The sequence below is a fragment of the Schistocerca cancellata genome, chromosome 1, assembly GCF_023864275.1.
Source record: "Schistocerca cancellata isolate TAMUIC-IGC-003103 chromosome 1, iqSchCanc2.1, whole genome shotgun sequence".
In the NCBI taxonomy this organism is placed as follows: Eukaryota; Metazoa; Arthropoda; class Insecta; order Orthoptera; family Acrididae; genus Schistocerca; species Schistocerca cancellata.
Window position 1 is genome coordinate 25718373 of NC_064626.1, and position 17370 is coordinate 25735742.

The window sequence follows — 17370 nt, forward strand, 5'->3', positions numbered from 1 at the left end:
CAGAAATGTAAATTTTGCCTTTCACGAAATGAAAAATTGCAGTATCCTATGACTGTAACATCAATGAGTCACTGTTGCAATTGGCCAACTAATACAAATACATTGGTGTAACTCTTTGTAGGGATATGAAATGGAATGAACACACAGGTTCATTTGTGAGTAAAGCAGGTGGTAGACTTCGGTTTATTGGTAGAATACTGGGGAAGTGCAATCAGTCTACGAAGGAGATTACAAATCACTTGTGCGACCAGTTCTAGAATATTGATCGAGTGTATGGGACCCGTACCAGGTAGCACTAATAGGGAATATTGAACGTATACAGAGAAGGGTAGAAAAAATTGTCACGGGTTTGTTTAATTTGTGGGTAAGTGTTACAGAGATACTGACGGAAATGAACTGGAAGACTCTTGAAGATAGACATAAACTGTCCCAAGAAAATTTGTTAACAAAGTTTCAAGAACCAGCTCTAAATGATTACTCTAGGAATGTACTACAACCCCTTACACATCACTAACATATGGATCATGAGAATAAGATCAGAATAATTACTGCACACACAGAGACATTCAAACAGTCATTTTTACCATGCTCCATATGTGAATGGAACAGGAAGAAACTGTAGTAACTTTTACAATGGAACGTACCCTCCGCTATGCATCTCATAGTCGTTTGCAGAGTACAGATGTACATGTAGAAGTGGGAATTAAACTGTTGTCCACTACCCTTGAGATCTGTGTGCTGTAACATCTTAGAACATATTCTAAGCTCAAAAATAATGAGATGTCCCAAACAGAATGACCTCCTTCATGCCAAGCAGCATGAATTCCAAAAAAATCGAACACAGAAAACTTGCAGTCTTCTCACATGATATCGTGATAACCATGGAACACAGAAGTCATTCTGGATTATCGAAAGTATGATTATGTGAGGTATCAAATTATTGTTAAAGGAGCGAGGATTTCTTAGTAAAGAGAAAGCAGCATGTTACTGTCTTTTGAGAGTCATTGACAGATGTAGAAGTAACTCAGGTTTTCTCCAGGGAAATGTGTTGGGACCCATACCGTTCATGTCATCCGTTAATGATCTTACAATGTGAACCATAACCTCAGACCTTTAGCAAAAGATGCATTTTTGATCAAGTATTGTCTGAAAAAGCAGCTCATATATTCAGTCAGCCCTTGATAAGATTTCAAAGTGTTTTAGAAATTGACAACTCACTTTAAATGTTCTGAAATGTACAGTCATGCACTTCACAAAACAAAATAACTGTGGTATCCTAAGACTACAATTTCAGTGAGTCACAGTTGGAATTGGTCAATTTACACAAATATCTAGCTGTGCAACAATTGTATAGGTTTCGCCATAGGTAAAAGAGGTGCCAGAATTCAGTTCATTGGTAGAATAGTAGGTAAATGTAATAAGTGTTCCAAAACAGTCTTGTGACCCATGCTAGACTACTACTCAAGTGTATGGGAGACACACCAGATAGAACTAACAGGGGATAATGAAGGGAAACATAGAAGGGCAGAATGAATGGTCACAGGTTTGTTTGGCCCTTGTGAGATTGTCATGGAGATGCTGAAGAAACTGGCAAACACTTGGAGATAGTCACAAACTATTCCAAGAAAACCTACATACAGATTTCAAGAATCAGTTTCGATGATGACTCTATAATATACTGCAACTTCCTACATTATAACAAGATTGGATTAATTGTAGTGCAAACAAAGGTGTTTAAACAGTCATTCTTTCTGCATTATTGAATAGAACAGGAACAAATTCCAATAACTGATAGAATAGGAAGTGCCTTGTGTCATGTACTTGCCAGGGATTTGCAGAGTATAGATGTAGATTTTGAAGTGGTCTGTAGATTTTGATGTCGGCTGTTATTTATCTCATGTGATAAGTGTTGTTAACACTGAACACTCTCTGAAGGTATTAAATAAACTAAAACCAGTAATGCATTTTGTGATTTTTGACTGTTAGCAATTAAATTTATTATTAGAAACAATTGATTTTGTTTCAAAAGACATAGTGTATAAAATCATATTTGTTTATCCTTCCTTTATATGTGGCAAGGGCCTTATCGACCATACGGCTGCTCTACGAGCCTCTTCCACTTCTGCCTGTCCAATGTGCTGTTTGTTCAGTTTCTGTTGCTGTTCATCCTAGTTGTGTCCTCCCGAATGTTATCCTGCCATCTGATTCTGGGTCTCCCTCTTCCTCTCGTTCCATCTATTGTTCTGCTGAATGCCATTCTAGGTAGTCTGTTCTCTGTCATTCTTGCTATATGGCCTGCCCAATTCAACCTCGTCCTCTTGAGCACTTCGACGATGTTCCGGTGTTTGTACAGCCCTCTTAATACTTCATTTCTTCTTATTCTCCATTCCATGTTATTTTCGTTGTATACAGGTCCAAAAATTTTCCCTAGTACTTTTATTTCGAATATTAACAGTTTTTCTTCATCTTTCTTTCTAAATATTAATGTTTCACATCCATAAAACATCACAGGTATAATGGTCGACTGATATAAGCAGATTTTGAAGTTACTGCTACTGATCTTTTTCTTAGAATTTTGATGAAACTAAAAAGTGTCTTGTGCTGTTGATAAATGGGCATCTATTTCTATATCTGTTCTTTTGTTATTACTAAAAAGACTTCCTAGGTACTTGAAGTGGTCAAAAGTCTTGAAATTGAATCCATCTACAGTCAGAGGTGCATCTTTTCTGGTTTTCTTACTTATGGGCAGATATTTTGTCTTTTCTTCATTAACATGTAATCCTGTTTTCTCAGCAATTTTGTAGTAATTTTGCATCATTCTGATTAATTCTCTTTTGGAACTACTTATTAGTGCTACATCATCTGCATAGGCAAGTCTTGTAATGTTCACATCCTGTAACTGGATCCCTTGTGGACTGGTTTTAGAAAATTCTCTATCAATCTTCTCTTAGGACAAGGTTAAATAAAATAGGTGAAATGGCATCCCCTTGTCTCAGTCCAGTGTACACCTTAAAATCTTCAGTTCCTCCTACCGGTCTCTTTAAGCAACATAAAGTTTCATCTATACACATTTTAACTAATCTGATTAATTTTGATGGTATTTTAAATTCCTTCATTATATTTAGGAGTGTGTGTCGGTGTATGCTATCATAGGCCTTTTTAAAATCTATGAATAATATGTGGACATCTACATTGAATCCCCACGCCTTCTCAGTTTCTTGTCTCAGGGTAAATAAGTGATCTAATGTGGATCTGTTTCTGCGGAAACCGCACTGGTAGTCCCCAATCAGTTCTTCTGTTATTGGTATCAGCCTGTTTAATAGGCAGCTCGATAAGATTTTGTAGGTGACATCCAGTAAGGCAATTCCTCTGTAGTTATCACAAACTAGTGGGTCATTCTTCTTAAATATGGGATTAACGCCTGTATTTCTAATTCCAGTTGTGGGCCACCCTTCTGTAATAACTCAGCGTATATCTTGTCCTCGCCACAAGCCTTGTTATTCTTTTGTTTCTTTATTGCTTGCTGTACTTCATTTACTGATGGGGTTGTAACTGTATCAGCTGTATCAATTGTATCAGGTTTTTCCAATTTAAAGTAAGAGTGTGGGTCATTGCAGTTGAGAAGTTGTGAAAAGTATGTCTTCCATCTGTTTTGTATGTCACTTTTGTTGGTCAATATTTTCCCATACTGATCCTTTATAAACTGTTGCCTTTTGTTGAATTTACCAAAGAATTTTTTTATATTTTGATACATCTGCCTTGTCCTGTGATCTTGGAAATCATCCTCTGCTTCTCTGATCATATTGTTATAGTATTCCCTTTTCTCTTGTCTTAGGGTTCTTTGCATTTCTTGGCGGAGTTTATAGTATCTTTCCTTCAATGTCATATTGTCCCTTTCTTTCCAACACTTTTTCTTGACCCTTTGTGTTAAACCAAATTGTATTAGGTCGTTTTCTTTCACCTATGATTTTGGAAGCTGCTTCTTGAATACGGCCCTTCAGGTGTCTCCATCTGCTTTCGACATCCTGTGGTTCTGCATTGGTCAGTCTCAGTTTTGTTAGATTGCTTTTAATTTCTTTTGTAAAATTTTCTTTTATATCTACTTTCACCAGGCTTCCTATGTTATATCTTGTAATTTCTTCTCTATTTCTATTTACTTTCCTTTTGAGTTTCACTTGTCCTGATCCTGTCTTGTCAGTAAAAGAGACACACACACCATTAGTACACACAACCGAACACGCCTCACGCACACGTGACTGCCAACTCCAGCATCTTGAGCCAGAAACTTTTTAATACTCATCAGAGTAACTACTTGTCAGATTTTAATGTGCCCCACATGGAAGAATGAGGTTAGTAACTGGTTGCTGTCCTGAAGAGCCCTGTGTCTGTGACCTCAGTTATTGAGCAGGATTCTTGTTTTGTTATGAACAGTTAATTCACATATATTTTTAACTCTGTTCTTAGTAATTCATTTGTGTAACAGATGTTATGATTATTTCTTTCAGGACCACTGGGATGATGTTGTGTTTGCCGATAGCATAAGCAAATTTCCAGCTTATGAAAGAGTCGTGCTCAGGCATCCGGGCTTTGTGCGCCCTGTTGTTCTCTTTGGTCCAGTGGCTGATATTGCCCGAGAGAAACTGCTTAAAGATTTTCCGGACAAGTTTACATCACCTCGTAAGTTTACACTTCTAAGTTTATTTATAGAATTGAATGACAATAGGAACATGTTTCAGGTGTTATTGTACATCAGGTGAGCTAGCAATCAGAATACATTTGAGGCTGAAGTGATGAACAATGTCAGTATAACAGTTGTAACATTTAGGGGGAGTTGCAGAAGAATTTCTGGAAGTGTTAACAGCAAAATTTGGTGAACTGTTCACATATGTGTCCAAACAAATTTTTAAAAAAGTCATAAGATCAAGTTCTGTGTTGGGTGAGTTTAGTCCTCATTATTGCTGCAAATAGAGAGCAATCCTTGGGGTAGGTAGCTGCGAGGAGTGATCCGAATTATTATAAACAAGCACAGAATGAAAGTTAGTTGTGAAAATCTCATATACCAGCTCCTCTGCAGCTAGTGTGTATTTTATATGGCTTGTGAGGTTAAAAATGTCAGCACTATTGTGTGCAGTGTGGACTGTCTCTCATGACCACTGATCAGTGTCAAGAAGCTCGTACTGCATGTTCAACCAAGCTGGACCAATCCTCATGCACACCATAGTGGGATTTGGAGAGAATAGATGACACACTGGTGAGTCCACATCGTCCAGAAACGTGATGAGTAAGACTGATGTGGAAAATTTGTACATTCTATGCATGTACATTGGATCATTTGATGTTCCACTAACTATGTTACCAAAATTTACATTACCGTATGTGATACCAAATGAAGCAGCATTGTGCTTCAGACAGTGGGCTCTCATTTGAGAGACAGGCAACCCATATATTCCAGTTGGCCATGAGGATTTAGGTTTCCTGTGGTTGCCCTTGTTTAGGCAATGGCTCTTTTGAGAAGGGCATGGCTGATTTTCTTGCGCATCTTTCACTGTAACTGTGACAGGTTAAATTGACTGTCAGGTTCATCCAGATATATTTGAATTTGCATGCTAGAGGTAATGATTAGTCAAAGAGAGTCTGGCTTCAGATGCCAGAGTCTGTGGTCACATATGTGAAAGTTGCATTTGCACATACATATGTGTGTGTGTGTGTGTGTGTGTGTGTGTGTGTGTGTGTGTGTGTGCGTTTTGTCTATTTTCGACAAAGACCTTGTTGGCCAAAATCTCACTCTCCAACAGTTTTTCTGTTGTGCCTATCTGCAACTCAGCATCTCCACTATAGGGTGAGTAACAACTACCCTTTTCATAATATTGCAACTGTGCTCTGTGTTGAATATGAGCCGCTCCCCATGTTACTTGACCGCTCCCCCTCTCCCTCCATATCCCCTTTCCCTCCAAAGAAAAAAAATAGTTCTTTTTCTCCACCATATTGTAAATTTATATATATGATATATGAATCTTGTTTCATGGCAATTTATCCATTACTCTTGATTTTGTTTTCTTTTGTACATGCTTTCATGTTGTGGGTTGTGTACATTGTGTTTCTTAGACCACAATTCTGTACCTTTTTCTCCTTTCTATGTCTGTACTTATAATTCCTGTAACTGTGTTTTTATGTATGTCATTGTTCTTTAAATTCATAACTTTGTCAACTACTGTACACTGAAGAAAGCAAATTCATTAAACTACTATCATTTCTGTTTTTGCTGCGGACTCATAGACATCATACCACGTACCTATACTGGCTATGGGATCAGTTTATTGAAATGTCCTAGAAAAGGTCAGTTCTCTTTGAGAGTGTAATTTGTTTTGCAGTTAAAAATACTGAGATTGTTATTTCCTATTTTTAACTAGTGGGGACACCAGAAATTGTCCTGACAGTGCTAGTAATACCGTATTTCCTGTTGCTTTTGGCAGTATTAGTAGTGGCAGCTGTTTTGCTGCTGCTTGTGTAAATAAGAATAACACAAGCCTGCTGCCTATATCTTACATCCATTGTAGTGTTTACATAAGCTGTCTTCCCCAAGTTACATAATGCTTTGTTTTCAAATATGTATTAATTCCATACTTTTGTAACATGATCATGTAATCCAAAAAACACCCTTTTAATTTTACTCATGTGTAAACTGTTTTATTTTGTTCCACATGGCTACAGCATTAAAAAAATATTTGATTTTCTTTACACTTGCATACATTTCAGCTTTAGCACAGAAAAGAAGAAAGAAAAAAAACACAGTAGGGAGAACTTCTGTATGCAAAACTGAAAATGACATTGTAGAATGGTAATGTAGTAATTGTGAACACGTATTGTGAACTTTTCAAGCAGGGGTTAGTTTTCGATAGCCACCTGCCGTGAGACTGAATGTGTCCTCTGTAGTTTGCTGTAGCACTAAACATCAGTCACCACTGGATATGAATCTGTGCTTAGCTTGGCCTTCTGTCCAAGAGCTAATTCTGGAATGGTGCTATGTATGATATCCAGATCAGCAGGAAACGAAAATTATGTAGTAGGTGTCACTGATAATATAATGTAATTTTCTAGCATACAGAAGATATTGAGGTGAAACATCTTATGTGAATGAATATTTGTCTTTCAAAGCTGATGGTGCAGCTTCCAAAGTGTCATGAAACAGGAGCGATGCAAATGTTCCAAAGGTGAATAAACCCCTGTTAACATTGTATGAGTTAGGAAAGGATTTATTTATGTATTTTAAAATTTAAAATCAGAGAAGAGAATTGTTTAGAAATGAGAGGTATCATTCTATTAATTTCACTTTCTGCTATATGTTTCTTACTTATTTAAAATTACTCCTTATCCAGGCAGCAAAGTTCTGTATCTCACCACATTTATTGTCCAGTATCTAATTCTTCTGTGTTTTTTTGTTAACTCTTCAGACATTGAAGGAAAATTGTTCATTGCCTCTTCAGTGGTGATGTCAGTTTTCTAGTAAATTTAGTAATTCAGATGTGGAAGGCTACAAATTGGTTTCTGAGGAAGCTGTGAGTGGCTGAGAGCACCGAATGGATGACAGCAAGAATGGTGCGAAAATCTAAAAGAAGAAACTGAGAGTAGTACAAAACATGGAAACCAAGAATTATTAGTAGTGTATGAACAAAACCACAATATGAATTCAAGGAAATAACTGAGAGCAAGCGAGTAGTAACTATATGCAAAAATTACTGTCAGTGATTGGTAAGCTTCAGATATATTGACACAACACAGATCAGGGAAATGTGTGTACTTTTCTCCTTCCTAAAGCCACCAGAAGGTCTTGCCAGCTGATGCAAAGTCTCTGCTGTCTGCAGTGTGACCGTGAAATTGAGCAACTCACATTGATGTCAGTGCGTTCATTTCGATAAGGAAATGAGAGTCTGGCAACAGTACTAAATACCTCCCACCCTTTAACAGACATGGAGAGCCCAAAATGTTCTGCCTGCCAGGGAGAGGGGGAGCGCTGTACTGGTAGCCCTGTCTGTGGCTCCAGTTGCATCTCAAAATCTGGGATTTCTATTCCCATGAACATTGTGGCCATGTGCTGATGGTCTGTTTGTTGTTGTGATTGCTGCCAAGGCACTGAGACTGCCAGTGATTGCAGTGTCAGAGAAAGTGACCCGACCTAGATGAGTTGTCAATCCTATGCTGCTCCTTTTGCCACTAGTGACGACAATGGGCCCTGATTGTAATGTTGTAACAGCTCAGTGACGGTAGTAAGGTGTGAACCTAGGAGCACTTGCAGTCCGTGAGGAATTCTTAAAAGCTTGGTCATTGAAAGTTATGGGGCCGGAAGCCCCTGTCATGGCTTGAGGAGTGAGGACATCTCCTGTGTGGTCGCAGTGGTGGCTGATTCCAGAGACAGAGGATCATTTGGCACCCTTTACTATGGCTGAGAATAATGGCCAGTGCCTGATACAACTTCTGGCTGAATGTGTGACCCCACACATTGACACTCTGCTTGTAGCCGGATGTGTAACTTGGGCTCAGAGAGTCACGCTGCAGGTTGTGGCAGATCTGAGAGTGTGTGCGACCAGTGCCTTTGCGGTACCTCAGCCGGGCTTTGTCTGTCGATTGGTGTGTACAGGGGTGTGGCAAAAAACTTTGCTAGGGGTTCTTGAGCACTGACAGTGCTTTCCACATTTGCATCTGGAAGGTTTTGACCATATACTCTGCTGCCAAGTTTGATGCCATGTATAAAGAGGATGTGTTCAGGCACCATATTTCATTGCATCGGCAGAATACCTCAGAGTCAGTTGAAATGAACTGTAGTCTGTTGTGAAATAATAAAGTGTGAGGTATTCCATCTATCACAAAAAAAGATAACTAGTTCTCTGATTGTAGAGTGTGCAGTTGTAGAAGTGACTTGCGCCACAAACGAAAATTAGGGAATGCATCCACCCTCTAAAGGGCCAGCAGAATCAGTGTGCACCCTCTCCGAAGGGTGCTCAGGCTGGGGCCAGGAGAGGGGGAGGAAGCTTTTTGCTGCGGATGCTCGATTGCATGTGTACGTGTGTCATACAATGTGTGCTCAATTGTGCTGCCTACCCTGGCCATTAAATGCGGGAGCGAGCTAAGGCTTTCGTCTTCGACACCCTCGAGTGGGATGTATGTGGCAACTGAAGGATATGGACATGGAATTTCAGCATCCTCTGTTAAAGGATATGGACATGGAATTTCAGCATCCTCTGTAGGAGACAATGCTACTCTTAAAGAATTGTTAAGCCTCTGTTTCACAGCAATATGATTTTGTGTTACTAAGTCTGAATCTTAATCACAAACAATGGAAAATCCTGGATGGAATGTAACAGTATTGTCATCACATTGTGGAGATGCTGAGTCGCAGATTGGTACAACAAGAAGACTGTCACGAATAAAGCTTCGGCCACTGAGACCTTCGTCAACAATGGACGTACACACAGACACACACACACACACACACACACACACACACACACACACAGGTGCACGCAGACACAACTCAGACACACGACTGCAGTCTTAGGCAACTGAAACCACACTGCAAGCAGTGCATGATGGGAGTGGCGACTGGCGACTCAATATTGTTAAGTCTGAACCTTTTCAGAGACACACTGACCAACAGTTCTGCACCACCAACATCATGGCTGTACACATGAGGGGGTGCTGCATAGTAGCCACTATTTTGGAAGCTGTGATTTGGAAACCTTGCAGGGTGGAGCACAATCTGGTGTTGGGCAATACATACTGCTTCCTTGCAGTCAAACTCAATGTTGGGGAAATGAGGAGGCATGATAATGAGTTATGCATTGGCATTTATGCAGTGGGATGAAAATGAATGTCATAATGATAATTGCTCAAGGGTAAAGCCCAACATTGCAATGGCTGCGCCATTCTGTGTGGAAGGTGATTTGAGGGGTTTGTGATCTCTGGGTAACTAGAACTTATTCCCCTATGGAAAAATGCGGACTTTTTTTAATACCATATGCAATTGCCAACACCTCGTTCTCTATTTGTGAATAATTCTGCTGTGCCTGTGAGAGTGTCATAGATGCAGAATCTATTGGGTGCTCTTTACCATCAGCATTCTTATGTCATGGGATGGCTCCAGTCTCGTACGCTGATGCGTTGGTTGCAGGTATCAGAACCTTCTCCTGTGTGACCTTCACTAATTGCAGATCTGGCTTCTGTGCTTTTCTTCTTCTTTTTTTCCAATTGGAAGTATGCTGTGTGCCACTCATGAGACCAAATGAATGGAATGCTCTTTTCCTCAAGTGGTTCAATGAATGTATGAGATGAGCTCCTTGGGGAATGAATTATGCATAGTAGTTCACTCCCCAGAAAAGATTGCAGTTGCTTTAAGTATTTTGGAACTAGTAGGGTTTTGATAGCATCAACATGCTCTGCTATCAGCATGCTTCCTTTACTGCTTAACATATATATTTGGTGGATGGCGGAATACCACGGTAGGAGGGGTGGGAAGGATAGTGGGTAGGACATTTCTCATTTCAGGGCATGGCAAGAGGTAATCAAAACCCTGGTGGAGAATGTAATTCAGTTGCTCCAGTCCCAGATGGTACTGAGTTACGAGGGGAATTGTCCTCTGTGGCCAGACTATGGGACTTTGGGAGGTGGTGAGAGATTGGAAAGATAAGGCACGGGAGATTTGTTTTTGTACAAGGATGGGAGGATAATTACGGTCAGTGAAGGCTTCAGTGAGACCCTCGGTATATTTTGAGAGGGACTGATCATCACTGCAGATGCTACAATGATGGGTGGCTAGGCTGTACAGTAGGGACTTCTTGGTATGGAATGGGTGGCAGCTGTTGAAGTGGAGGTATTGCTGGTAGTTAGTAGGTTTGATATGGACAGAGGTACTGATGTAGCCATCTCTGAGGTAGAGGTCAACATCTAGGAAGGTGGCTTGTTGAGTTGAGTAGGACCAGGTGAAGCAAATGGGGGAGAAGTTGTTGAGGTTCTCGAGGAATGTGAATAGGGTGTCCTCACCTTCAATCCAGATAGCAAAGATGTCCTCAATGAATCTGAACCAGGTGAGGGGTTTAGGATTCTGGGTTTTTAGGAAGGATTCCTCTAGATGGCCCATGAATAGGTTAGCATAGGATGGTGTCAATGCTGGTGACCATAGCTGTACCGCAGATTTGTTTGTAGGTAATGCCTTAAAGGAGAAGTAATTATGGGTGAGGATATAGTTGGTCATGGAGACTAGGAAGGAGATTGTTGGTCTGGAATCCATAGGGCATCTGGAAAGATAGTGTTCAATAGCAGTAAGGCCATGGGTATCAGCAATGTTAGAGTACAAGGAGGTCGCATCAATAGTGACGGGCAGGGCACCGTGTGGTAAAGGGACAGGAAGTGTGGAGAGTCGGTCGAGGAAATGGTTGGTATCTTTTTATATAGGAGAATAGGTTCCGGATAATAGGTTCAAGGTGTTGGTCTACGAGAGCAGAGATTCTCTCAGTGGGGACACAGTAACTGGCCACAATGGGGTGTTCTGGGTGGTTGGGTTTATGGACTTTAGGAAGCATGTAGAAGGTGGCAGTGCGGGGAGTGGTAGGGGTAAGTAGACAGATGGACTCTGGAGAGAGGTTCTGGGATGGGCCTAAGGATTTGAGTAGTGACTGGAGATCCTGCTGGATTACTGGAATGGGGTCACTGTGGCATGGTTTGTAGGTGAAGTATCTGAGAGCTGACGGAGTCCTTCTGCCACGTAATCCTTGCTGTTCAGAACAAAGGTGGTGGACCCTTTGTCTGCAGGTAGGATTATAAGTTCAGGATCAGTTTTTAGATGGTGGAATGCAGTTATTTCTGTGGATGTAAGGTTAGTTTGCATGTTGAGGGATTTGGGGAATGACGGTGAGGCAAGGTTCGAGGTTAAGAAATTCCGGAAAGTTAACAGGGGTTGGTTTGGAGGCAGTGGGGGTGGATCATGGTTGGATGGAGGAGTGAACTGGGTTAGGCAAGGTTCAATATTAGTATTTGATTGAGTCTGATTGGCCGGGTTGGTGGTGAAAAAGTGTTTCCACTGTAGAGACCAGGAGAAGGAGAGAAGGTCTTTGACTAGTCCTGCATGGTTGAATTTGGAAGTGGAACGAAAAGTGAGGCCTTTGGAAAGGACTGATATTTCTGTGGGACTAAGACTTCTGAAGGAAAGGTTCATAACTGTGTGGTGGGTCTGTTTAGGTTTTGAGTTCTGTGTGATGGTGGGAGGGAGTTTTGGAGGGTGGAGTTCGTGTAGTAGGTCTGCGAGACAGGGTTTGTCAGCTGTGAGGGGGTGTGGGGGAGGTTTGGAGGTTGTTGTAGAAGTGGTGGACAGTGGTACTCTGAGGCAGGAATAGGAAGTGAGTAGGATGGAGAGCTTTTTGAGGTGGCATTCTGCACATTGCTCAAGTTCCTGCAGGGCAAGAGTTTCAATGTGTGTTATGGGTTCCAGGAATTTGGGATTACATAGCAGGAGATTTTTGCGGATGGAGAGAAGGTACTGCAAGGAGAATTCGGCTTGGTTGATATGGTTTTGCAGGACTATGTTGGTGAGGGCTAAGGATTGGCAGAATCTGAACAGGTGGAGGTCATTTTGGAAGGAGGGGTGGCAACCAGAGATTGGTAATTTGATGGTAAGGCCATTTGGGGGGATTTCATGAGTCAAGCATCAATGCAGGAACAGTATGTGGGACTGGGATCTGGCTAGGGATCAGGAAACTTTTCTTTATTGACACAGATGGAAGGAACAAGGATCCATGGTGGTGCAAACAATGTGAAAAATTACGTAAGAAAGTAGAATTACATCCGAAGAATTATGCAAAAATACACCCATACACCCAAATACGTGCTAAAAGTACGAAAAGGACTAAATGGTTGCACAAGTGGGGGGGGGGGGGGGGGAGGAAAGAGGTGAAGTCTGAGGAAGATGATGATAGTGGAAGGCGAAAACTCACTTTGTACATCCTTGTACAAAAACAAATCTCCCGTGCCTTATCTTTCCAGTCTCCCACCACCTCCCAAAGTCCTACAGTCCAGCCACAGAGGAGTATTCCCCTCGTAACTCAGTACCATCCGGGACTGGAGCAACTGAATTACATTCTCCGCGAGGGTTTCGATTACCTCTTGTCATGCCCTGAAATGAGAAATGTCCTACCCACTATCCTTCCCACCCCTCCTACCGTGGTATTCTGCCGTCCACTGAACCTACACAATATACTCGTCCATCCTTATGCAACCCCTGCTCCCAATCCTGTACCTCACGGCTCATTCCCCTGTAATAGACCTAGATGCAAGACCTGTCCCATACATCCTCCTACCAGCACCTACTCCAGTATGGTCACTAATATCACCTCTCCCATCAAAGGCAGGGCTACCTGTGAAACCAGTCATGATTTACAAGCTAAGATGCAACCACTGTGCTGCATTCTATGTAGGCATGACAACCAACGAGCTGCCTGTCTGCATGAACGGCCACCGACAAACTGTGGCCAAAAAACAAATGGGCCACCCTGTTGCTGAACACACTGCCAAACATGATATCCCTCATCTCAATGACTGCTTCACAGCCTGTGCCATATGGATCCTTTCCACCAACACCAGCTTTTCTGAATTGTGCAGGTGGGAACTTTCCCTGCAATACATCCTACATTCCCGTAACACTTCTGGCCTCAACCTTTGTTAGTCACTGTCCTCACCCATCCACACCCCTCCCTGTTCCCATTCCAGCACTACACTGCCATCATTTCACCGCAACACCCAGTCTTTTAATTTCTTTTTATTTCTCTGCTTTCTGCTCTACTTACCCCCTCCCCCTTCTGCACCTTCTCTCCTGCCCTCTGTATAAACTGCAACACTTCACTGTCCACCAGTCCCACCATACTACCCCTCCCCCTCCCCGCCCCAGCCTCCTCCTTACCCCCACCCAATCGCCACTCCCATCATGCACTGGTGCTGCTGTTCGCAGTGTAGTTTCTGTTCTCTGAGACTGCAGATGTGTATGCAAGTTGTGTTTGCATGAGTGTGTGTGTGTGCATGTGTGTATGTGTGTCTACTGCTGACAAAGGACTTAATGGCCGAAGCTATAATTGTGTGAATCTTTTTGTTGTGCCTATCATGACTCAGCATCTCTGCTATATGGTGAGTAGCAACTTTCCTTCTCTGGTATTGTTACATTCCATCCTGGATTTTCCATTGTTTGATACATTTATTTTACATATTCTAAGGAACACCTAACATAAGTTATTGGGTTTTGTTAGGATTACAAACAAGTTAATTGGCTGTAAAGCAGTTATAATGCAGAGTCAAGTGTTTCCACATAATCACATCGAGTATTGGGATATTGTGATTTGGTAAATCATTAATTTACACATTCACATAGTGTTTATTATTTTTTGGACAGTTTCCTGATCCCAGATCAAATCTGCCTGTTGGCATGATGACGAGGGCATGTGTTCCAACCAGCCTGCATGTGGTTTTTAGGCAGTTGCCCAGACATGTTGAAAATGTTCGCGCACTTTCATGTGGATAACAATACACATAGGCAGTTGGAGTACACGTATTCTCTCCTGCGGGGTAATGGGGTAGCAACAGGAAGGGCAGTCTTGCCCCCCCCCCCCCCTCCCCTTCAAGTTAACCATTCCAGTTATAATAGATAACAATACCATTGTGCCTTTTGCACTCTTACCATCTGTTCACTGCTTTCCCACAATCCATACTAGAAAGTACTTGACGATAATTATCATTCACTATATTTCCATTTTTTCACATTTTGCCTACTTTTTTTGTATGATACTTTTGTCCACTTTTCTGAGGTGTTTGAACTACCCTCTGGAAGATACACCATGTAAGTCTCCAATAATGACTCATTATTTTTGTCTTAAAATTTTGAGATATCTATTTTTAGTTTTCTAATAACAAACTGTGAACTTCACTCTGTCCATCATTATAATTCTGAACTTTTCAAGTTTGAAAGTAACCCAGAAAACAATTTTTTTTTATTTAACTGAGCCAGATGCCACAATGGTTAGCACACCGGACTTGCATTTGGGAGGTTGACGGCTCAAACCTGCATCTGGCCATCCTGATTTAGGTTTTCCATTATTTTCCTAAATTGGTTCAGGCAAATGTCGGGATGGTTCCTTTGAAAGGGCACGGCGAACTTCCTTCCCCATCCTCTCCTAATTCGATGGTACCGATGACCTCTCTGTTAGATCCCCTCCCCCAGATCAACCAACTTTATAATTGGTTACACATTAAATTAGATGTTGGAGATACCATACACTTTTTATGTTATTGTTTCCATAGAATTTAACTTTCCAAAATAATATAAGAACTTACACATCCACTGCTTTGGATAGATCACAAAATGTTCCCCGTAATATCTTTACAGTGCATCCTCTTGCAACCACATCAGTGATATGTTGTTATTTGAAAGTGTTAGTGCTAGATGAATGCATGTAGATATCATTTTTACTTGAGCAATTTGACTAAAATTCTGAATATACAGAGATGGATGAGTTCTTTCAACATGTTGTCTACTATTATGAAAAGGATCCTTGAAGATTGGAAGAAGGAAGCTCTGTTCATGTGAGTAATGTGAGGGTCGGAGGATAAATGCCGACCTCCCATGTCTAGCACTACAAACAAGGGAAACGGGATCTCTATGTCAGCTTCATACAGAGTACCTACTGATATTGAGGAGCAATAAATATTCCACAAAACTGAAAGTGAAACTGCATCTCGAAGTAGGAAGCACAGACAGTCTCTATGGTGGGCCACATACTTGTTTACTGTCTGAAACACATTACAGTGAATTACAGAAAGCACTTTGCTAATGACACTGCAGTTGCTACTGTGGTGTGATGGTTAGTTCCTTGTTCTGTGCATCATTTGTCCAAATTTTATTGAAAAGACATGGAACAAGTCAGTATAGCGCCCTTATATATATATGATTTGTTTGTGTCTGTGTGTGCATTACTAAGTAGCACAGTGGTTTAAATGTAATAAAGGTGAAGATATTTGTCTTTGTCACTACTTGTATTAAAAGTGAAAGACAAATTTAACAGCAAAGGTTTTAACTGCTAACGTGCATGGGGAGGGAGGGAGTTACTTAGTTTTTCTGCATGAAGAACCAGTTATAACAGAAGTTTGTGCAGACCTTCCTCCATACTGCAAGATCTGCCGAGTAAGCAGACAAAGCTGTGACAAGAGAACATAGCACCACATGTGCGAAGTTCAAAGTGCACACAAATGAATTTTAAGCACTTATTTGTAAAATGACTGAAATTATTAATTTTTTTTAATAATTTGAATTTCATATTGAGAGCTGAACTGTCGCAGATGTAATTTTTATGCAAGTGACTGGGACAGGAAACAAAATCAGTATTTTATAAAAATTTCTGTCACACAGATCTTATGAGAAACTTTCAGTTATGTACATTTTACTGTCAATGAGACTGTTCCTTGTTTATTGCTTATAATCATCACAGAAATGTGAAGTGTGTATTGGATGACAAAAAGCAAACATTTTCCTTACCCAAGGCACACCTGATAAAAGAAAGATAAATGCATTCGGGCACCTCACAGTAATTACTAGCTTTATTTAGACAGAGCTAGAATGGAGTAAGAAATGGTCATAGCCATTGTTCCACATGTTGTGCTGCATATCAGACATAGTTGATCAAATTCGTAAAACATGATGATGCAAACTGACGACAGCAAATGACTGTAATCTAGTAATAGTGTTACATTGATAAACGTGAAATGACAAAGAGCTATCAGAAATTATATTGTTTGACAATTTTTTGAAAAATGATTTACACTGTTGAAAAATGCCTTTATTGAGGGGCTAAATGACACTGTTAGTTTCGGGTGGAATGCACATTAGATTATAACAGTCTCTTCGTTGTCCTCCTAAAGACAGAGGTATCATTATGTCCTGACAAAGAGTCCTACAAAAGCAGTGAATTATATTCTGCAACTAATAAGAACACATTTCGTACATAGTACTGAAAATTATTCTCTCCCATTTCTCCAGATTCTGCTGCATCGATTACAACGTTTTTGTAGCTAAGCAGTCTTTTTTGTTTTCTTGCCTTAATTTGCCGTGAAGTTCCTGAAGGCCTGGTCCAGTGTATTAATGTGACCACCACCTGTGTTCAAGGTCAAGGCGCAATAACCACTCACAGACAGCGGGTGGCAGTACTAGAGTGGAGGGTATATAAAGCGTATTAGGGGGGATGTGAAAAGCAATGCAGTCATTGTTGTTCTGTGGAAATGGAATGATCGATCTGATGTCGGAAATGGCATCATCATTGGCTTTCGGGCCAAGGGTGGAAGACTTTC

General features: G+C 40.8%; 1 protein-coding gene across 5 annotated transcripts in view; it reads left to right on the forward strand.

Moving 5' to 3' along the window:
* LOC126164718 (tight junction protein ZO-1) overlaps positions 1-17370 on the forward strand; it is a 736986-nt gene that overhangs the window by 530233 nt on the left and 189383 nt on the right. For all 5 annotated transcript variants that reach the window (XM_049920263.1, XM_049920266.1, XM_049920267.1 and 2 more), the window contains exon 11: positions 4506-4677. In XM_049920263.1, the coding sequence (XP_049776220.1) occupies positions 4506-4677 (172 nt within the window). The remainder of the gene's footprint in view (positions 1-4505; positions 4678-17370) is intronic.